This window comes from Gossypium hirsutum, chromosome A03, assembly GCF_007990345.1.
Source record: "Gossypium hirsutum isolate 1008001.06 chromosome A03, Gossypium_hirsutum_v2.1, whole genome shotgun sequence".
NCBI classification, from domain to species: domain Eukaryota; kingdom Viridiplantae; phylum Streptophyta; class Magnoliopsida; order Malvales; family Malvaceae; genus Gossypium; species Gossypium hirsutum.
This window is the reverse complement of record NC_053426.1, coordinates 1,449,820-1,472,699: the sequence shown is the minus strand read 5'-3', so window position 1 is coordinate 1,472,699 and position 22,880 is coordinate 1,449,820. Positions and strand designations below refer to the sequence as shown.

Below are 22,880 nucleotides of genomic sequence, written 5' to 3'. Positions count from 1 at the left end.
AATAATATAATTTTTTTTAAATGTGAATGGAAATTTTAATAATTTTTTTAACCGAATTGGTGCCCAATAAACTTGTGACACCGATTGAGTCAAAAACTTAAATAATAGTATAGATAATATTCATTTTTTTATTAAGTAATCACTTTAAGTCTTAATTAAATTCAGAGTCGAGTTAAGTTGGACCCTTCAAATAAAAGGTGAAACTCTCTCGACGTTGTTTGTTCTTTTTGACACAATACTTATAACTAGTCATAGCCTATTCTCAACCTATAAATAAGAGAATAATACGTTTTAAGCGCACTTAAACCTATATCCTCCTATATTAACAATAACGCTCATACCAATCGAACTAAAATTTAATAAAATTTTCGTCTATAAAACTTAAATCTTAAATTCTACTTTTGAGAATATTGAATTTCTTACCTTTCCACCAGCAAGATTCAATATATAGATGTAAATGCATTGGTAGGGAAATGTGAAAGACTCATTAATTGATATTAATTGCAAGTTCTGACAATTCAACCTCTTGGGTAAAAGTAGAGGTGACTGATGAAATGCATTGCCAATAACGATGACTTTGGGGTCATCTGTTTATATAAATATAATGTCGAGTTGACGACAATTTCAAAGTGTCTATTTATGTATGTATAAAATAGTAATAGTTATAAGGATGATTTTAAAATGTTAGGAAAATATTTGTGAATCAGTCATGATCAAATCCTGTTTCAAGGTCCATGCATGGGTTAAAATTATTAATGGATTAAATTAATTTTGGTTGGCCTGTCATCCTCTCTCTCTATATATAAATGGGTTAATGTGGCTCTTAATTAGATCTTAACTCAGTTATGTAATTATAAAAAAATTTGTATGTTTTTATTTTGTGGATTGTTCTTATTATTATTATTCATGTTATTATAACAAGACTTGTTATAATAAATGTCGATAATAACGTTAGAACGATTGCAAAGCAATAAGAGAAGAAAAACAAGAACACACGGATTTTATGTGGAAATCTTTTCGAGAAAAAAATCATAAACAGAAGAGAAGAAATTCATTAATATTGAAAAACGAATGATACAATATGAGTTTCGACTATATCTATTTAAGAGTTAAAAAACTCTGTTATAATTAAAATCAAATAGTAGAAGTATGGTTCTATACAATCTCTACTCGTGCAATATGATCCGTACCTCAAGGATTCCGCACCCTCAGTTGCAACCCTAATCTAGTTTTATGCTTAATCTCTAACAAATAACGAAATTTAGATCACATAATCTTTAACAATATCCATACATGAAACATTACTTAACACACGTCAGATTTGACTCTTTTATATAAGTGCAAGTTTGGACAATTCAACCTCAAAATAGAGTTGACTTTGATTTAATATAATGACGAAATTGACAACCATTTCAAAGAATTTATTATACGGATTATAATAATTAGTTATAAGAATGATTAAAATATTAGGAAAAATATTAGTGAATTAGTCAGAATCATATTGTGTTTCGAAGTCAACGCATGGGAGAAATGGATTAAATTAATTTTGGATTAAAATAAGAGGGTTATTTTGGTGTAAAATTTAAGTGATTTTATATTTTTTTCGTAAATTTTTATATAATTAATATTTTAATAATTCAATCGTTATATTTTATGTTTCATTTATGATTATCATATATGTCAAGTTCGATATAAATTAAAAATTTCTAATTATTTATTTTATGTAAAAAAAACTTTCAACTATTAAATATATATTAATATAGATAATATTTTTAATTGATACAATAAAAATATCAAATCAATTTAAAATTTTAAACGAATGAGAAGTACAATTATTTTATAAATTCAACGATTGAATCGTTAAAATAATAATAATATAAAAAATTATATAAGAATGTAAAACAAATTATTCATTATATTATAGAATTTTGTCATTTTAAATATTTATTATTTTTTATATTTATCAAAATAATTTGTTTTAAAAAAATTACTTGATAAAAAATCTATCATACTTAAAAATAAAAATTTAGATTTTTATTAAATAATTTTTTAATAGTAATCTCATTATAAGTTTTTATCATATTTGCTCTTTTTGATACAATGCCTAAAACTAAACATTATCCTTCCTCAACTCTTAATTAGGAGAATAATGCGCTTCAGCGTACTTAATCCCACGTTCAACAATTGAAAAGATATTACTTTAATTTTACATAGTATATTTTAATTATCTATAAAATAACTAATTTTATATATCATATGAAATTTATAATTAATATATTATTTACAAATTATTATGATTAATTTTTGAACGGTTAAGAAAATATAAATTAACTAGTAAAGAGTTTAATTTGCAATATATTAAAATTCTTTTATAAATTTTACAAATGCTTTAACAATTATTAGAAATTTTTTATGAACACTATATTTCAATTATCAAATTAGTTTATATATGTTAATTATGTTAATTAATTATTATTTTAAATAATATATTTTGCATTAATAACATAAAATAAAATTATATTATAATTGAATATATTAAAAATACTTTAAATTATGTTGAATTTTTTACTATCATTCGAATAAAAATATTATTTTATATTTATTACAATAATTAAAATATGGTGTTTAATTTTTTAAAATTATTTACAGACTATTCTTTATGTATTGTAAATAAAGGATTTACTTTTTCATAAATTTTAAAACAAATATTTTAGATGAATATACTTAATATTTTAAAAGTAAATTGAAAATGAATTATCCACTGAAAAAATATTTTAAACAATTAAACACTATCTATATATACAACTTTTTTAGAAAAAAATAAACGAATTTAATAAAATATCCACGTCACTCAATTAAAAAACTGACAAAATAGTCGTCATATAACCACAACTTGGGGAAAGCTTAACGGCGAGAGTAACGGCACGTTAAAAAACCCTTTTTGGTCGTTATTCCAACCCAAAAAGCCGTTCCAATTTGACGGCGTTAAAGGTACTTCGCCGTTCTCTCTCGTTCTTGTCACCTCATCGTCCTTTTCTCTCTTCACTACCTTTACTTGCCTCTCTTCTCTTTCGCCGTCATCTCTGCTCCGCTTCCTCTCCCAGTCGTCGGCGCGTGTATCCGACGTCCCGGCTTCGAGAGGGAAATTAAGGATCGCTTTCGAGCCACGTAGCTTGAAAGCTGCTCGGTCGTAAGCCTTCGCGGCTTCGATGGCCGTTTCGAAGGTTCCTAGCCACATCCTAGAACCTCGTCGGGTCGGATCTCGGATTTCGGCCGCGAACTTCCCCCACGGCCTTTGTCGGACTCCTCTATAATGCTTCTTGTCTTCGGAATTTGAGACTTTCGGCTCCGCCTGAGCTAAATCCGTTTTACCGAACTGAATCTGCTCCATTTTATGCGGCAACGAGATTTTCAGCGACCGTTTCCGATTCTGAGAGCTCGAATTCGAAGAAACTTTATGTTTCGTCGTTGAAATTTGAGCGATCTGAGGTTTGACTTCAAATTCGAAAGCACCGGCGTTTGATGAGAGGGATTTAGGTGTCGTCAGATCGATAATTTGAGGTTTTGATTCAAATTGGAATCCAGGGAAATCGGTAGGGAATTGAAAGAAATCATCATCATCGTCGAGGCAATTAAAATTTGATACTGTAAAAGACGAATCGGAGCTCAAATGAGATTCAGATCCAGAGCTCGAAACTCGAGGTTTCGACTGAGGTAACCACTGATTTTCACTTGAAACACTCCCTAATCCCACTGGAGAAAACTCACCGAGTAAATATTGCTTGATATATTGAAGCGCACTTGTTACTTCACTGCTTGCTTCCATAATAAAAAATTTGAAATTTTTTCAAAAAAAAAAGGAAAAGGAAAAGCTAAGGATTTGAATTTTGTGGACTGGAAATTCGAAATTGAAGAAGAGAAGATTTGGAAGTTCGTTGAGTAGAAGGGGAGAGTGGAAAGGGTATTTATAGGGTAAAAGGAAGATTTGAATTTTATGACTTTCCAAACATTTCAATGGAGCTTCGAGGATAGATGAAGGAAGCAACGTGCTTTTTTTAAATGTTAAATTTCAAAATTCGTCCCTTTATAATTCTTAAAATTTTTATTTAGTTTTTATACTTATAGAACATAACTTCTTCTCAAAATAATAAAATGATTAATTCGTAACATCAACTTAATTAAGTGCTTAATATATAATATAGATAATTAAATATTGATATAGTTTTTTTTCTTAAAATTACTTCTATAATCATGAGGTGTGGTGTGGTAGTTGCTTACTTCATCATATAACCATGTTTGGGGTTTGACCTTTACGTGTGAAAATGGAACATATTCCATGGCCAACTATTTATCTCTTTGAAAAGCATTCGTAGCGAGGGTTGGGAGTTCAATCCCAACTCGTTGGAATGGAACATATTTCATAATCAACATTTTATCTTTTTGAAAAGTATTCACAGCAAAAGGATTAGTCATTATTACAGAGAATAAATACTTTAGTTTCAACTAAAAAAAACTGCTCCTTCCATCTTATAATGTTGACATGGGCTTTTTTATATTGGAAGACGAATTTTTAAGAAAAAAATTATGTTATCTTTTCAGTTGTAATTAAGAATGTTAACTTTTTAGACTAATGAATTTCATATAATTTAATGTATACGTATTATTTGATATTCGAGTTTAATTTTATTATTTAATTTAGTATTTGAGTTTTTTTTTCACGAACTTGGTAAATTAATTTTGCTTCAATATTCAATCTGATATCCGAATTTTCTCAATTTAATGCTCAAGTTTTTTTTTCCCAATTAAAGTAACTACATTTATTTTTAATGTTCAATTTAGTATCTTAAATTTTTTTCAATTAGGTACCTATATTTTTTTTCTTTACTAAAATACATGGAAAATATTCATTGGGCCACATTGTATTGTTTTTCTCGGTACAAAATTAATTAACAAATTTAAAAATGTCAAATATCAAATTAAAACAAAAAAAATTACTTAAATATTAAATTAACCATTAAAATTAAATATCAAATGATACCAAATGATATATTAACATTTTATTGTATGTTGCATTTCTTGATTGGTTCCCCGAAAGCTTGTGCTTGGTATAAAAACATTAGACAACAATAAAATATGATATATTTTAATGATCAAGTTGAAGGGTTAAGCAGAAGTAAAAGACAAATGTTCTTAGATGATGATTTGGTCGTATCATATGTTAACGGTAAAGATGGACTATGACCATATAAGCTGAAATCATTGTTTAATGGGTCCGGCTCACCCTATTAAAGATTATTTAATTATTATTTTAATATATTTGGAATGAAATGTAGACTTTTTCTCATGAAAAGAAAAAACACTTGAATTTAGATAATAAAAATTAAACATTTTTATAAATTTACTTATTAGTAATAGGCTCAAGTTTTATCAAATTTATTGAAATAATTAAAATAATATTTTTACCGTATCAATAAAAAAATTATTTTTATCTAATATTTAATGGTTAAACGGTCCAACTATTAAAATTTGACTCATACAAAACTATATAAAAATAAGTGTATACTACTAATCTCTCATGTATGTTTATAGTCAACTTTCCCTATATCAAACATCTTTTATAATAATATTTTACTAACTTTGTAGTAAAACTGATTTTTGTATTTTTAGTGCCCTTTCTTCTATAAGAGCCACCAATGACTTTATATAGTAGTATGGCCAATGGCTTTACCGTATGGGCAATGAACAAAGAACTAAGTGAAGTTTTCAAAACCGGACTAATAGTCAACTCGGTCAAGCCACTCGTTCGTCTGATCCGTCAAGTTCCATTAAATAAATCATTAAAAAAATTTAAAAAAATAAAAATATTTTCTTAAAAAAAATCGATTCAATTGGTTTTTGCCTGGTTCAACCAGTCCACACCAGTTCGCAAGTCAGCTGGTGTAATGGCTTTATTCGGATCGATATCTCAGCCAGTTCTCGATCCGACCGACCAATCCGGTCCAATTCAAACATCATTGGTGAGAATAGTCAATTTGCATAGTTTGAATTACTGATTCCAAGTCTCAAGTGTCTCCAGGTCTTCCATCCCTAAAGTCTCAACTCTCAACCACTCTTAATTATTTCAAATGAGCCTATTTTCATACCTAACAAAAAGCAAGTGGATTAACCATTTCTTATCTTAAATAGTGAATACACTAATGATTCAATGCATTGATTCATAAAATCTCAAAGAATTTATCTAAGTCATAGAACAGTACGTGGAAGATGCAAAATTCGTGAACAGAACTGGAAGTAATAGTGTGTGAACATATTTAACAGATAACTCGACTCGTGAACAGTTCTAGTTACAGAGTAGTTAGGCTAATAGAAGAATGGATAAGCCATGAAGAAGGAAAAATATATATATATATTTGTGTATATATAGCAGTATAATCAGTTCAGAACAAGAACAATGAGACTGAAATCAGTTTACTTCATTATATATTAGAAAAGTGAACCTAGTGCCAGTTCTGAATACATTAAGGTATTGCTGTTACAATAATGAGGAGGCATTCAGTTACCTGGAGAAAGAATTATTTAAGAACCAATTTCCAGCCAAATTTGATGAATATTGTGATCGAATCATCGAATCATGGAAAGAATGGGCTTCGATCTGGAGGATAAAACAATGTGCTTAGCCTCCATTTTGAGGCTTTTTTTATCATATTTCAGCTTTTCATAGCATCCGATCCCTCATTTTGGCATCTTTGAAGTATCATGCTACAGTTGTTCATTGCGCCAGCATCAAGAAGACCATGATTCCAAAGTTTTATCATGAATAACCTCCAACACCTGAACCGAAAATTACATAACATCTCAATTACAGATATAAAAGATAACAACAATGTGCAAATACCTTTAATAAGTGAATACATTTCAAACACAGTTTTACAACACTTTCCTAGCATCACTTGCGGTATTAAATGGTCCACAATGTATACCCCATAAATGAAACACTTCAATAGCTATGGTTGGGTGCGCATTGGCTGTTTACGGTTGGTTTTTATCACCTCTATCTGCCTAAAAATGGTCAGCTCAAATTCCAACTCAATGTAGTGTGACTTTTGTTATTGTTAGCAAAATACGACTTCAGCAGTAAAAAACAAACAAGTAAACATTCTTTAAGTACATTACCAAAAGAGAGCAGGTGACTTGACCAAATCCGGCCCATGGAGTTTAGAGAAAGCCTCACATGCCCAGGAAACGTGACCATCAGCCAGGACCCTGTCAAATGAATCAAGAGACCATTTTAATCTCACGGCAAGACCACAAGGAACAAGTTCTATGTGGTAAGGATGAGCAAAATTCAGTTCAACTAACTTAACCGATTGCCTTCAGTCAAGTCGGTTCAGCCAAGTCAATCGTGATGATCAATTTGGTTTTGAAGACAGTTATCAGTTATGAATTTTCATAACCAAATTGGCTAACTTAACCAACTCTTAATATATATATATATTTCTGTTCATGCTTATGTTCCCATACTTGAAAGGAAACAAGAGAAAAAAAAAGATTAGTTTAACCAACCTAACAGACTGAACCAACCGATGTTAAGTCAGATCAATAGATCGGTCCAGCTAAAGTATGGGTTGGTCAGTTAAGCAGGGTTTCTTAACCAAACTGGCTGGTTCCTCTCTCCTACTATGTGGTACCAGCTCAAGTACTTAGAATTTCTTGACATACAACAATTAGAATGGCGAAGGGAAAAGAAAAGTAGATGATAATTATGAATTCAATTGACAAGAAAAGGAAAGAAAGCTTCAAGTGTTACGTATAGACTACCTTTGCTTTCTAACAAATGAGTTCCAAAGATGCATAAGCTGCTTCTCGTCTTTGCTAACATCCACAAAATCGTCGAGCATCTGTTACATAATTGTTTTTATGTTATCCTCTCACTTATAAAGAGTAGAATAATCAGAGGTTAAAGATGGAACTAGTGCTAGGACCCTAAACAAAGTAATGCTCGTAAAATACAAGCAAAAATTGAGCAATGTATTACTGTTTGAGATGAATGAAGAGAATTGATCATCTCACCCCAACAGATCACTGTTATTTAATTACTTTCCCAAGACAACTGAAGATTTATAAACCCAAAATAGTAAATTCTTGTTCACCGGTTATTTTGGCCCCAACCAGGTCGAATGATTTAAATACATTTTTTTTTCTTTTTAATGACATAATTTTGCCCTCAAAATGCTAAAACAAGATCTATTTTACAGGAGCAAAATCAGGAAAATAAACTGTTTGAATTTTTATTTATTTTTGGGTTACATATTACAAGTTACAAAGTGGGGGAGGGATAACAACAGTAAGGTTTGAACCTTTGTTTTTAAGGTGCTAACAAGGAGCCATAACCACTGCTTTCTTCAGCTATTGGCAACTGGTTGAAGTTCTAACAAGTTATAAAATACTACAATTCATAAGTGAGTTCCACAAAATTTAAAGCCTAGACCAGCAAGCATATGATTGTAATAAAAAATAAAGGAAATATTCAGATGCAAATTGTAAACCATACCCTGCGATCTTCAAGATCAGCGATGTCATCATCAACTTCATCTTCACTGTCTCTATCAGAGATTACTTGGTCCATCTCCATTGGCTTCAATTAAACAATAAGACTTGTCAGTGCATACAGAGAAATAAGATTATTGACACAACATGGATATTCGTGATAAGATAATAGCAGATAGCTAAAACTGATCACCTGAACTCGGTGTGAGTGAAAGAATTGGCGTCTCAGCAGGAGCAAGCGGCTGTAAGAGAACATTTTGAATCGTTAAACATTTAAAATGTTAGCATGCCTAAACTTCAGTGAATTGGGGAGGTAAAAAACTTCTATTAACAAAAATGAAAGGAATATATTAAAGAAAAACCCTCAACAAAAATGAAAGGAATTGACTGAGGAAAAAAGTTGCCTTGGAGAACATACTTCCTAGGTTCAGATCGATCTACAGCTATTTTCCTTGTTTTTGCAGGAGGTGCAGCAATATCAGTTCCGGATACTGTTTTAATACAATCAGGGTCCAAAGGAGAATGAGCCATTGCAATTGAAACTCCTGGACCATCACAACTATTTGCAACTTGTGCAAGACACTCAGTTGCACTAGCATAATCAGAGCCATAGTTCTCCAGACCATTATATCCATTTTGCAAATCTTTCTCCAGAGGAATTGACTTGGAAGCCCTCTCACCTTCAGAGAGTTGAATAGTTATGTCAATGAAAGGTTATTATTGAGTCATTTTTCTGGTGTTATTTACCTATAAGTTACAAAATTAAGCTGGTGACTTCAAGATGTAAAGCATTCACAGTTCACACACTATAAGTATAAGACTATGCACTAAACATAGAGATATATAAAAATGTAAGGACAAGTGGTACTAGAAAAATTACCATCATTCTCCAGAAAACCATTCTGCCTGTTTTCACTAACAATTTTGGGTGAGTCCATCTCCAGAAATTGTACACTGACATTCTTCACACCCTGCCGAGGGCTTGTAGACCTACGTCTTCGAGGTTTTGAGCTGCACATGCAATTCCTTTAACCACTGAACTGCCAGTATTTATTTCCAACAAGAAGGTTTCATTGCAATTGAAAGAAGCAAGATGTACCCAAAAAGTTATACCCTACCAGAAGCAGAAAGTTTCTACTCGTGGATCTACTCCATTTGCCAAAGTCTGTAACAAGAATTTTTGGCAAGATATTAAAGTTTGAGAAGTCAAATCACGCTTTCTGCCTAGTCACAATCTTTTTTTTTTTGAAATAACACAATAGATTTTCCAAAACATAGAAAAGACAAAAAATGTGACAAAGACATTTTATTTCCATTTTCAACCATGGTTAATTTTGAAAAACATTCCAACCCAAGTCAACAACCATCACTAGCACTTCTTCCCCGATGTCTAAAGCTAAAATATCTACTATCTTTGATGGCAGCAGGATTGCTACTTATTGAAATCTAAGCTTCCATGTGAATCTTGAAGGAACATAGAAGGAAAACTGTTACCTCAGATACTAATGAATCAATTTTCACTGAGACATTAACTGCTTGATACTCCTCTGTCACCTACAATATAAACATCTTTTCAATAGTCTTTCTGGAAAATCTCAATTGAGTGGCAAGTGACTTGACCATTTCAGCTACCAACCCAGAAGTCAAAGTTGAACAAGTCATGCGACGAGCACAAATGATATCGCAGACCCTGTGAACAAACATCAAGGTAGGCTGAGTGTCAAAAAAGCTTTTTGGTGCATAAAATAGAATAGTTATCTATGAATAATAAAAATCAGAACAATTCCTGAATCCAACAAATAGCAATATGTAGAAAAAAGAAAAGAAAAGAAAAAAGATATTCGTACGAAATGAAAGTCATCCTATTACATGTAAATTAGTTTATCTTATCACATACAAGGAAATTTAATAAACACTCCATCCTCTTGTTTTCTTTAGATAAAGAGAAAATTGATATAATATGACTTCATCATCAAAATTATGAATGACGCACTCAAAATAAGTGAAGACAACAGATGAGTATCCACCTTAAAACTTGCACATTGCATCAAGCAAAAAGGACAAGAGAAATCTTCAGTTACTGCAAATTTAAATGATTAAAAAGAACATGGCAATTAGAACTCAGAAAATCAACTTTAGCTATTAAAGGTTAAGTAAATATGATGTAAAATGCAGAATTCGGTACGGATAAAGAGATTAACCTTCAGTCTTTTGTAGCATATTGCCATAATCCTTATAGTTGAAAATTACAATTCCAGCCCTCAACCTACACAAACAGATTGGAGGTAAGTTAACAGCATAATAAGCGATAAAGAGACCTCATAATTGTTATACATAAATTTGCTTTCCTTTTTCTGGGAAAGATGTTTTTAGCTGTAGACATGAAGTAGAAAATCAATGGAGCAATACACCAGCAAGCAATCACTATCAACTTTAGTTAGTAATTTGATGATATCTTTATTTCTGCTACTAATGATATTTTTACTTTTGGAAAATAATAAAAAATTCTGTTTTTCACAGTATTGTTTCAAAAAATTCCAGGGCATGGAGAGTTCCAGGATTTTGGAACTGTCTCAAGGCATCTGTCTTATACACAATTCTTCTAGGGCTAAATCTTCCCAACTGCCGCATCAAATTCTTCATCATGCTACAACTTGGACCCAAATCTCATCGAGAAACTTACCTAAACAACAAAGATTCACTTTCCCCTTATAACAAATTTAATTGTGAATGAGACACTTCAATTCAAACATCAAATAATCATCAAGGAATATTGCTACTTTTCAGAAGCAGGAAATAGAATAGAAACGTATATTTCCCATTAACTAACTGTACTTGTCAGCCTTAATCACATAATCCTTACTCAAGGACATTATTATGATTATTTCAAATATATAAACTTAAAAGTTTTAAACTAGGAGAAAAATTGAAACAGATGGTTACTGGCAAAAGTAATACGCTAATATCATACTTCAGGGAAATAAGACTGATAATATTCAAAGCATTACTTTAGAGACCAAAGCACATATTAAAAGGGAAGTTCATACCTCCTTTTACGCCTCGCCTGTATTTTGTATTTCAGACATCTTCGAAGAAATGAAGGCTGAAGCAGAAAGTGATATTTGATTATAAAGTAGACTGACCCGAAGAATGTTGCCCCATCAGGCCAAAAACAGTAGATAACCATGCTCAATTCATCAAACTGAGGTTGTGCATTTACATGACTTATACGAGAAAGATTAACTATAGAATTATACGAGAAAGATTAACTATAGAATCTATTTGACCTAAAAAAAAGAATGCATTAACAAGAATTCCCAAATAGTGCAAATAGTAGGTTCTCTTGGACACAAAAAACACATATGTAAAAAGATTTCCTAGGGTAAAACAGATCAAATATGGAGATGCATGTTCAGTAAGAAAAGCATAGCATTACATTGTGTGAAGCACGGCAACGAAGAATATTGTACAATTCAACAGGCTTGCAATATACTAAGAGATTCTCTACAGCTGTATCTGTCTCCTCTGCAGACAAATGCAAGCATGAATTTTGGCGGCACATGACCTGCAATCCAAATAATCACATCCTCATCCTCACATCAGCAATCTATATCAAGGTAATAAGAAAAAAGAAAACACGCATTGACACTATGATTTTCACCCTACGCAATAGAGAGCAGTCATACATATCGAATCAATCTTTTGAAAAATCCATGCAGATTAACAATCAAACAGCCAAATAAGCCAAAACAACTTGGATTAAATTTAATTATCGCAAATGAAAATAATGAAGATGAATATAGAGTTGACGAAGTCAAATTTGACATGGATGTTAATACAATGGTTGGTTTACCCCAATGCAGATGTCAACATTTCTTTAGCATAAAAATCTATATCAGCTCCTGGTAGTATAATAAATTCGCAATTAGCAACAAGTTAAACAGCAAAACAATGTTTCCATTTCGAATTTTTACACAAAAGGTGAACCCGAGCTCAAACAATAATTCATAAACCAAATGCTACAATTTTACCTAGAAAATCTCCCGTTTTGTTGTTCTCTTGCATACCTAATTTAAACGAAAGACGAAACGAAGACATCTAAACACCTAATCAATTCTACGACAAGGAAAACATCACGATTCAATTATAAGCTAATATCAGAAACCCTAATTCATCAACAAATATATATATATAAGAATTTATTCCTAAATTAAAACTGATAAAAAATTAATTAAAAAACAATAAATAATACGTGTAACCGTAATCCAATTTCATGAAACAAGAAAAAAGAAATTAGCCTACCTCCATACCTAGAGAACATAGAAATATAAGTCAAAAATTGAACGTAAAAAATGGTCAAAATTTGTTAGACAGGTTAAAATAATTGATGAAGAGGACAAATTAGAATATAAATTATATAATTTTTGTGACTATATAAAAAGAACATAAAAACTTTTTTTTGTATTTTTATATACCAGAGATAAAAATTGAATGTATCGACGGATCTGGAAAGTCGCCGGAAAATTTGGAATTGGCGGTTTCTGAATAGTAGGCGAAGTGGAAGGAAGGGGAAGGAGAATTTTTATTTTATTTTTTATATAAAGAGGAAAAAGGGGATCCAAAAGGAAAATAAAATAAATATAAATAAAAGAAAGTTTGTTAGGTTGCTTTTAACGGGAAAATTTTACGAAGCACAATGATTGTGATTTGTTTTGATATTTGGATTTAGGGAAAATGTAGAGAGATGGGAAAGGTTATTGGGTTATGGATGGGATTGGATTTGGTTTGGTTTGGCCCAAATAGTGTTATGGATCTTCTTTGATTTTCTAATGGTTCAAATCCATTTATATTGTTTTAATGAATGATATATCTTTAATGTTGGTTTTATGGTCCATGAATATTAATTTTTTCGGGATTTGTTGATGCTCTTCTCAATAATGTCTAAAGTTCAAACCTAAGTTTTCTTTCTAACAGTGCGTGCTTCTTACCATTACAGTTATAAATATTTAATAATAGAGTTATCGATTAAGTATTAACTTGATTGGTATAGGCATTGTTACCAATGCAGAAGAATATGGGTGCGATTAACAATCTAGATGATTAAATGATTAAAACTTAAAACAATCTAGATTTGAAATAAGCTGAAAAAAAATCCAAACCTAGTACTCGAAATAATCTAAATCCGAAATGACCCAAAAATTTTAAAGTCCAACCCAATTGAGGGTTCTATAACACCCTTGTTATATGAAATTACAATCTCTTTTTATGATTAATATAAAAGTAATAATGCTACATTTAGTAGGAATATTATTTTTTCAATATGTCTTAATACATGAGTTAGCACTAAATTAATTTCGTTTAGTAATATTTAGCCACTTGCTTTATTTATTTTAAGCGAAGAGAAGGAATTTGTTTTATTAAATTTTTATTTATTTTTCTAATTTAAAATTCAAATTTATATTAGGATAAACATTAAAACTATATATAAACTTATCTAATTAAACAAAAATTTCAAATAATTCCAAGATACTAAAAAATCTAATTTTTAACCTATTGTCCGAAAATTTTGAAATACAATAAAAAATATATTTAAAAATTTTCACACAATTTATCTCGATTCGATTCCAAAATTTTTGGGATATTACACATTTTTTTCCTTATTATATTAACATGGACGGACCATTGATTTTATTATATCTTTTAGACATGGAATAAAAGCAAAGAGAAAGTACATTTTTTTCCAAGTTGAGGAATAAATTTAGGTAAAGTTTTGAAATTATTATTATCCTCCATTTTAGTTGACCAAAACATTTATATTTTAACTTGGAATAGGTAAAGTTGCTACTTTTTCTCATTGACATTCTCACATTCAATATTCAAAAAAATATAACTTAAAATATTTGTTGGCACCAAAGATTAGAATTCAATTACCAAAAAGAATTTAGGGTTGAAATTCTCTTATTATCTCAATTTGTGATATGTACCCAAAAAATACATTATGAAAAAAGAGTACAATATAAGAAATGAGAGATGAAAGGGTTAAGGGTTTGCAGGTTTCGATCCTCTTAAAATAGAAATTTGTGTTTTAATTCTCATAAAAATATATAATTTAATTTTATTTCAAAAACTTTTTAACTTTATCCAACTTTATCCCTGACAAAATTTAAACTCGTTTCATTTGAATCGTACCTAATAAAAGATCTAACCAAAAAAATTATACTCTTATAAGATGATTTTAATAAATAAAAAATTAGAAAAAATCTAAGAAAATAAAGGATTTTATCAAATGGAGGAAAAAGCCTTCATATTTTCTTAATTCACATTTATGACAAATAATTTAATTAGTTATAACTTTAGTGATTAGAAAAATATTAAACTTTTTTTCTCTTCAAATTAAGCTATAACTGAATCTAATAAAGATTAAATAATGATGACTTCAAGCTCGAATTCAATTCAAAACTCAAGAAATATTAATATTGTTTAGACTATAATGTATCTTTTGAATCTTGAACTTTGTAAGGCTCGATGAAGCCCTTAAACCAACCCCAAGGTTAATTAATGACCTTAAAACTTTAAAATTACATACATATTATTTAGGGATGGTAATTTAAATTGTGAATTTGAATATTTGTAAAAAATTGGTCTGTTTTATAAGGATTTGGATATTGCAGATTTAGATAATATTCGGATTTTAAAATCACAATCCAAATAGATACCTTGAATTTTCAGTGTTTGAATATGCATTGCTTATTTGAATAACGGACTTGCTACAAAATGCTTATAGTTTAGATTTTATATATAAAAATAATTTTAGTGAATTAATTAGATATCCAAAAAATGAGTGAAAATTTTAAAGTTATTATTTTTTTGCATATTCGAATATCAAACATAGAATAATATTTAATTTAGATTGAGATTTGAATAATAATATTTAGATGATTTACGGATAATAAAACATATTCAAATTTTTAAACAAATTTACTGATTCAAATTCATATTCGAATAATTCAAAAAATACAAATATCCAAATCATTATCATTCCTCACATGATTTGAAGTTGTATGAATACCAAATATATTCCCCAAAATTAATCAATTCATTAATCTAAAGTTTTCAAAGCCTATCTCTCACTTTCAAAAGTCTATAACTTCATTTTGATACTCCCTCTCACTTTCACACATAAAATTAAAAGGAAAAAGAGAGAGAGAGAGAGCTATTGGGTATTTTATATACAATTTAATGCAAAAATGCCTATTGAAAGTCATACCAAAAGGGATATATAGGTTTTACTCTAAGGCAATTAAAACATTGACCAACTTTTTCTAATACCTACTAAAGCATCCATTTTTTTTATTTGTTAATTATATCAAACAAATTTTATTTTACTTTGAAATAGAAAAGCTGCTTGCTACGTCTTCACATGTGGGGCATTTTGTGCATACAATATTACTCTTTTTTGACTATATCTTAATGCAAAATATAGTCATTTTCCCATTTTTTTAAGTTGAATTTTGTTTTGTCTAAAATTATAATCACACGCACAAAGTTGGTATGAGGTTGATAACGGTTTACACTGTAGTGTTGAGAGTTATATATTACTGTTTCAAAAGTTTTTAAAAAAATTTAAAATGTTTGAATAGAGATAATTTAACTCGAGTTTTTTAGATTTTAAAGTGTTTTGTCTAGTCAATTATAAAATGTGAGCTTCGAGATACAAATATCTCAATTATCAGTTAAATCATGTTTGACCTCCAATACGTGCATTTGGACGTAATTAAGAGGTTTGTTGTTTGCTAAACAGTATAGAAGTGGGTGTCATGGCAATTGGTGTTCCTCCAAATGCTGCACCTATAAGTGGTAAGTATTTGATTTAGGGATAGGGTGACCATATGTGGCGAGGCGGTTCCTTTAGGCGAGACAACCCTTCGTGGTTATGAATACGTTAACCGTGATGAGATCTACTTGGGCAAAGTGATTCCTTAGTCATGGTTGGTCAAGCTCCTCCATGCACTCATCTTTAAGCAAGGTGATTTGCTCCGGCTGTTTGTGGATGTTTGTTTCGCGAAATATAAGATTATTTTTAGTAGTAGGATTATCAAAATGTAAATTTTTTTAACATCTTAACAAGGTGTGTACATTATCATGTTTGGTTCATTTGATTGGAATTTAAGATTTTGATGTTTAATTGATGGAATGTAAGATTATTTAAAAGCACATTTTATAATTGCATCATCACATTTTAATAAAACCCATAGCTTTACCCCAATTCATAAATAAGAAGATAATGCGCTTCAGCGCACTTAAATTCATATCCTCTTGCATGAATAACAATGCTCATGCTAATTGAACTAAGATTCAAACGAAAAATAATTAAGTATACATATATTCAACAATCTTTTGAGCTAATAACAAAAATAATATGTTATAAATATGAAAGTTTGAATTCGATTTTAAGTAGGCTTCTTTCTATCCCAATTATAAAAGAAATTAAGTATAACATGTGTTCCATACTCTTGTGTAATAATGGACTTCAGTGGAAAAAAAATTATAAAAAAAATGGATAACTTTCTTTATTATTAGAAGAATAATTAAATAAAGACAAATTAGGGAGCTTAGCACGAGGAGCATGCTTCAATTATTTTATTTAAATGAAAGAAAAAAAATGGAATGTACAAACAACAAAAGTCTAATGCTTGTAATAATGATAAATATTAGTATGTATCATGCACATGGTTTGTATGTGAATTAGGAGACATGAAATTGTGGCTTGATGCCTTCAAATTAAAGTTTATTAGGCATATAAGCTACTAAAATTGTTTTTTTAAGGTATAATTATATTACAATTTCAATTAAAATGATTAATTATAAGTATTAAACTGTGTAATTAATTTAGTAATTATGAAACTTAGTTTTGTTAATTAACTATAACAAGAATACATATGGAGCAAAACCCACATATTCAGCAATAATTAGATCACATGAAAGTTATTGGGGCTATCAAGGAATCGTTGTCGAAGCGGTCAAATTTAGCAATAATCAGATGCATAACTCAGGTTTTGCAGAATGTGGAGAATTGGTCAATTGAACATGTCCCTAAAGAAGAAAATGTTGAAGCTAATCGTATTGCCAAGTTGACTTTTGATAGGGAAGAAGGCTTACAATTATATGTAGCTCCTCCTTCTGATTCTTTCTAAATTGCTGTAAAGTGTTTTAATCTATTCAAAAAAAAATCCCACATATTCACGGCAAATGCAAGGGGAAGACAATCACTTTAGGCCCTTAAAATGATAAAATTTCTTTCTAAATCTCCTGAAAAATTATAAAATAATTAATTTTTTATCCTTAAGAAAGTATTTTACACATTAATATAGGGTGAGACTTATTGGGACCTTTGCAATTGAATTAAGACATCATTGGTTATGTGTTACTAAAATTCAATGGTGAAATTAGAAGAGGTCTTTTGAGTATTTGTAAAGTTTTAAGTTAATTTAATGATAAAATTTTATTTCAGTCCTTTCTAAAAGTTAAAATTCAATTATGCTCTCTCTAAAAACAAAAATTTTAATTTAATCCCGTGAAAATAATAAAAATTTTACATTTATATAATAACAAAATTACATTTTTAACTCTCTCAAAAATTTATAATTCAAATTTAACTCCTCCACAAAAAAAATTCTAATTTCACCCCAACTAGATTTATCTAATCACGAGCTTCAAAGAGAAAACCTATTAGAGAAAATAGAGCTACGTGAATTTAGATTTTATTAAAAGTATAAAAAACTTATATTATGACGTTTTGTTTTTTTTTTCAAGTATCCGTGTTCAACACATATTCAAATATAAGTATCTGCATATATTTTTTAAAAATTAAATCTTAAATTTCATTTTTTATATGTGTAGTGTGAAAAAAATATTCTTGAAAACCATATATATTTATAATGGAAAATGTACAAATATTTTTTTGTCTCTTTCGTATTTCATAAATTTTCAAACTTTGTTGTGTAGTGAAAATTTTCTGGTCTTTTTTCTTTTCTTTCCCACTTAACGTCATACGAAGATAATGCACATTTCATTACTATTTTTTTATGTATAGTTATTGAAAAAAGTTCAATTTTTATTTGTTAAAAATATAAATAAATATTTTTTATATATTCTTCATATCTATTTTATGGTTCATATTTTTCGTTATCTCATCAAACAATATCGTCTTCAAAATTTAAATTTACGTTCTCTCATTTAGAGTGCAGCATGACTCATCGTTACGCTTAACACTTTTAATTCTCAATTTAATCGATTTAATCCACCAATTCGATATAGTTTCACATTAATCGTAATATGTATATAATAGAAATGGAAATGAGAAGGAACCTTCATAATTTTAAAACAATGTTTTACAATATCGGCAATCATAAAGTTCAAACACATCCGCCATGCCACTCCAAATTAGCCCACGTAATTATATTGGCCAACTTATAACCAAAAAAATGTATGAATTTGTCTATACCATACACCATATTGACCAATTAATCAAACAATACATATAACGTAAAATTCATCTAAGATAATCATTCTCACGCCATGATAGCATCATCAAAAAAGGGTAAATTTACAATGGAGATCCTTATATTAAGAATCATATTGTACCATTGTACGTTAGATCAAAGAGTAAATTGGCCCTTTCTATTAATATTTTCATCTATATCTACTATTAAAAACTGATGTGGTTGACGAAAAACTAAACAATTACACGTGATGTGCCACGTGTACCTCATGATGATATATAGAGACCAGTTTTTAACAGTAAAAATAGATAAAATTTTTAACAGAATGACTGGTTTGCTCTTTGGTCTAATATAGATGGACTAATTTGCCCCTTTTTTTTTAGTAAAGAGGGTAAAATGCAATCTGACTCTTAATACAATGGGCTTCATGATACTTTTTCCTCAAAAGGCTTCCATTTAAATAGATTATGTGATATTTTTAAAATAAAAAGAATTTTCCCGTAACTAATATTACATGCGTGGAAGGCCAAATGAGTAAATAAAAAAAAATTGAATCTAGGATTGTAAGGTTTTCAATTCTATTTTTAGGGTTTATAAGGTTTTTCAACACTATATCAAAAGTCGATACTATGTCTTTTTCTTACTTGACTTCCACGTAGTTTTAAATTTTTTTTTGTTAAAATTTTTAAATCGCTAAATAATCCGATTGAATGAAAGTTATTTGATAGTTTTCTCGGTTGGATTTCAATTGTTAAATCAAAATAATAGAGACTATAAATTCTTGAAATTAAAAATAAAAAATTGATTTTCAAATTTACAAAGAGTATAGGGATCAAAATCACAATTAACCCATAAATATATTAATGTTCGTTTAAAATTTAAAGATTAAAAATATCCACTATTTGACCGGAATTGTTTTGTTTTTATTACTTTCAATGTTTCAACAAATAGAGCTAATTCCATGTTCAACCTTTTACTTCATTCAATTGGTTACATATACACACAGATACATATATATATATACTGCAAAAAAGAAGACGAGAGAAATATATTGGACCATTTAAAAGTAATGTAAATAGATGAAAATTTTATCAGATGGTTTTGTTTTTTAATCTAAAATATAAGGATTAATTAATTAATTAATTTTAAATAAAAGGACTAAAATATAAGGTAAACTATACAATCACCCAACTATAATTTTATTTATTTATTTTAGATATTTAAAATAAAAAAGTTTGTAATTTAAGCACCTACGTTATATAGTCGATCTTTTTGGCCACTCTTGTTGAAATCACAAACGACAAGCTGACGTGGAAATTAAAAAATCGGTATAATAACAAATTTAGCTTTCAACTTTTACAAATTATATTAATTTAGTCATAATTTTAAAAAATTAACCCTAAAAAAATTATAAATCGTCTCAATTTGATTATAATTCTAAAAAAATCAAAGAATTATATAAAAATACATAAGTAGTTTCAATAAAATATAATAATAAATTTAAAAATGAATAAATAAATATTTTTAAAATATAATAATAAATATTTATTTATTTTTATATATTTCTTTAAAAAAAATTTAGAATTAGGATCATTTGTAAATTTTTGAGGGTTAATTTTTTAAAATTATAACTAAATTGATATAATATGTAAATTTTGAGGGCTAAATTTGTCATTATACTAACTTTTTTAATTACCACATCAGCTTGTTGTTTATGATTTTAACGGAAACGACCAAAATGACTGAACTATATAATATGAGTGCTTAAATTACAAGCTTTTAAATACTTAAAATGAATTTTTTTTCTTTTTTTGTAATTGCCTCATTATCTGTATAATTTAGCTTTTTAAAAGGAAAACCGCATGGTCAAAACTTGCGTTGATATATGCTGGTATTTCATTCTTTTATATAAATATATATGTAAATACTATATTTTCCATGAGATGACCTTTGATATGTTCAAAATAACAATAATAATAATAATAATAATAATATTATTATTATTATTATTATTAATATCAACAATAAACCGTATTTGAATATATAGTTGGGTCAACCTAAATATTGACTAGTTTCTTCCCACAGCTATTATGATTATACATATACATATCCATATCCATATCCATATCCATATCCATATACATACGTATATAAATATATAACAATTTTTTATTAAATTTTTTATTATATTGCAACATTGATATTAGAATAATAATAATATTATTATTAAACTTTAAATTATTAATTTTTTTAAAATTTTCTTTTACTCACAATTTAAATTATTTTTATTTTAATTTTGTACATATCGAATATATGTTGTTATTATTAATTTGAAACTGTACGTTTTATTATTTGTTATATGTTTTTTTTAAACGTATACTTATATTTTATTAATAATGTCGTTGATTGAGTTGATGTCGCAAGTCAATTCGATATCAACTTAAAAAAAAGACAATACTATGATAAACAATTGGAGTGCTTTTAATGTTAATATGATATATTTACCTATTTAAAATTTCATTTTACTCACAATTTAAACTATTTTTTTATTTTAATTTCGTTTATATTGTATATGTGTTATTATTAGTTTCAAACCTTACGTTTCATTATTTACTATATATTATTTCTAAATGCGCACATTTATTTTAAATGTGTAATTTTTGTATAGAATTTCAAGTGTCAATAAAAAAACTTTGTTGCTAAAAAAATAATATTATTTTTTATTAAAAAAAGAAAAAAGAGAGAGTATAGTATAAAAAACAAAAAGGGATAAATATCAAAACTATACAAGAACTTTGATCCAATGTGCAATGTCTTACATGAACTTTAATTTTATGTGATTTTATACATAAAATTTTGATTTAGCTCAATTTTCAAAAATTACTACCAATATTATCAAATTAATATTATTTTACGTTGATATATTGCATATACATACAATTATATTAATCTAATATGAAAATAAATGTATGTATTCAATTTTTTAAATGTGTAAAATCAAGGGTGGAGCTAGGGGGCTAGTAAGAGTTCCAACCCCCTAAAATGAAAAATTTCCCTTTTAGCTCCTTTATGATTTATAAAATTTTAAATTAGTAATGATAAAATTACACTTTGACCCCTCAAAATGATTAAAAATTTGATGTAATATTTAAAAATTATAAAGATATAAGCTATTAAAATGGTAAAATTGTATTTTTACTATCGTAAAAATATACAACTTAATCCTAGCCCCTTCAAAAAATATTTTGACTACGCCCAGTGGCGGAGCCAAGGGGGGTTGGTAAGGGCCCTAATCCCTCTAAAATAGAAAATTTTCTATTTAGGCCCTTTATAATTTTAAAATTTTAAATTAGTAATGGTAAAATTACACTTTAGCTCCCTCAAAAAAAATAAAAATTTAATTTAATCCTTTAAAAATTATAAAGATATAAACTATTAAAAATGGTGATATTGCATTTTTATTATCGTAAAAATATACAATTTAATTCAGCCTCAAAATATTTTTTAACTTCACCCCTATATAAAATTGAATCAAAATTAAAATTTTATATATACATATAAACCATAATTTAAATTTAATGTATATAATTACATCAAATCAAAATTTATATACAAAATTACAAATTAAATCAAAATTAATATATAAATTTGATATTCTATCCTAATAAAAAATAAAAAAATTTTAAAAATCAGTGGGTGTGGGATTTAAGTTCAGATTAGAAATGCGTTCACAAATTCACAATTTCTTTGACTAATTATTACGCGTACACGGCTACACTACGGTTTAGTTTACCGAAAAAAGTCAACAACAAAAAATCTAAAGTAAAAATA

The 22,880-nt window shown here is 28.3% G+C and overlaps 2 protein-coding genes across 5 annotated transcripts; both read right to left on the bottom strand.

The window, feature by feature from the left end:
• Positions 1-2,754: 2,754 nt before the first annotated feature.
• Positions 2,755-4,025, bottom strand: LOC107933713 (ethylene-responsive transcription factor 5). Its single transcript, XM_016865993.2, has one exon. The coding sequence runs from the start codon at positions 3,824-3,826 to the stop codon at positions 2,879-2,881; it is 948 nt and encodes a 315-aa protein (XP_016721482.2). The 5' UTR covers positions 3,827-4,025; the 3' UTR covers positions 2,755-2,878.
• Positions 4,026-6,452: 2,427 nt separating this feature from the next.
• Positions 6,453-13,208, bottom strand: LOC107933743 (polycomb group protein EMBRYONIC FLOWER 2). Of its 4 annotated transcripts, XR_005920791.1 has the most exons (16): positions 12,850-12,974; positions 11,984-12,112; positions 11,595-11,650; positions 10,749-10,813; positions 10,575-10,627; positions 10,184-10,237; positions 10,042-10,101; positions 9,666-9,712; positions 9,428-9,558; positions 8,966-9,227; positions 8,741-8,789; positions 8,552-8,635; positions 7,819-7,898; positions 7,174-7,263; positions 6,941-7,059; positions 6,655-6,831 (listed from the first exon to the last, which is right to left on the bottom strand). XR_005920791.1 is itself a non-coding variant. In XM_016866030.2 (15 exons), the coding sequence occupies exons 2-15, from the start codon at positions 12,107-12,109 to the stop codon at positions 6,708-6,710; spliced, it is 1,281 nt and encodes a 426-aa protein (XP_016721519.1). In that variant the 5' UTR covers positions 12,110-12,112; positions 13,023-13,208; the 3' UTR covers positions 6,453-6,707. The 4 variants fall into 4 exon arrangements, 3 of the variants coding, with proteins under 3 accessions (XP_016721519.1, XP_040960847.1, XP_040960858.1); XM_016866030.2 differs by lacking the exons at positions 6,941-7,059; positions 12,850-12,974 and adding an exon at positions 13,023-13,208 and having other exon boundaries at positions 6,453-6,831; XM_041104913.1 differs by lacking the exon at positions 6,941-7,059 and having other exon boundaries at positions 6,453-6,831; positions 12,850-12,973.
• Positions 13,209-22,880: the final 9,672 nt, after the last annotated feature.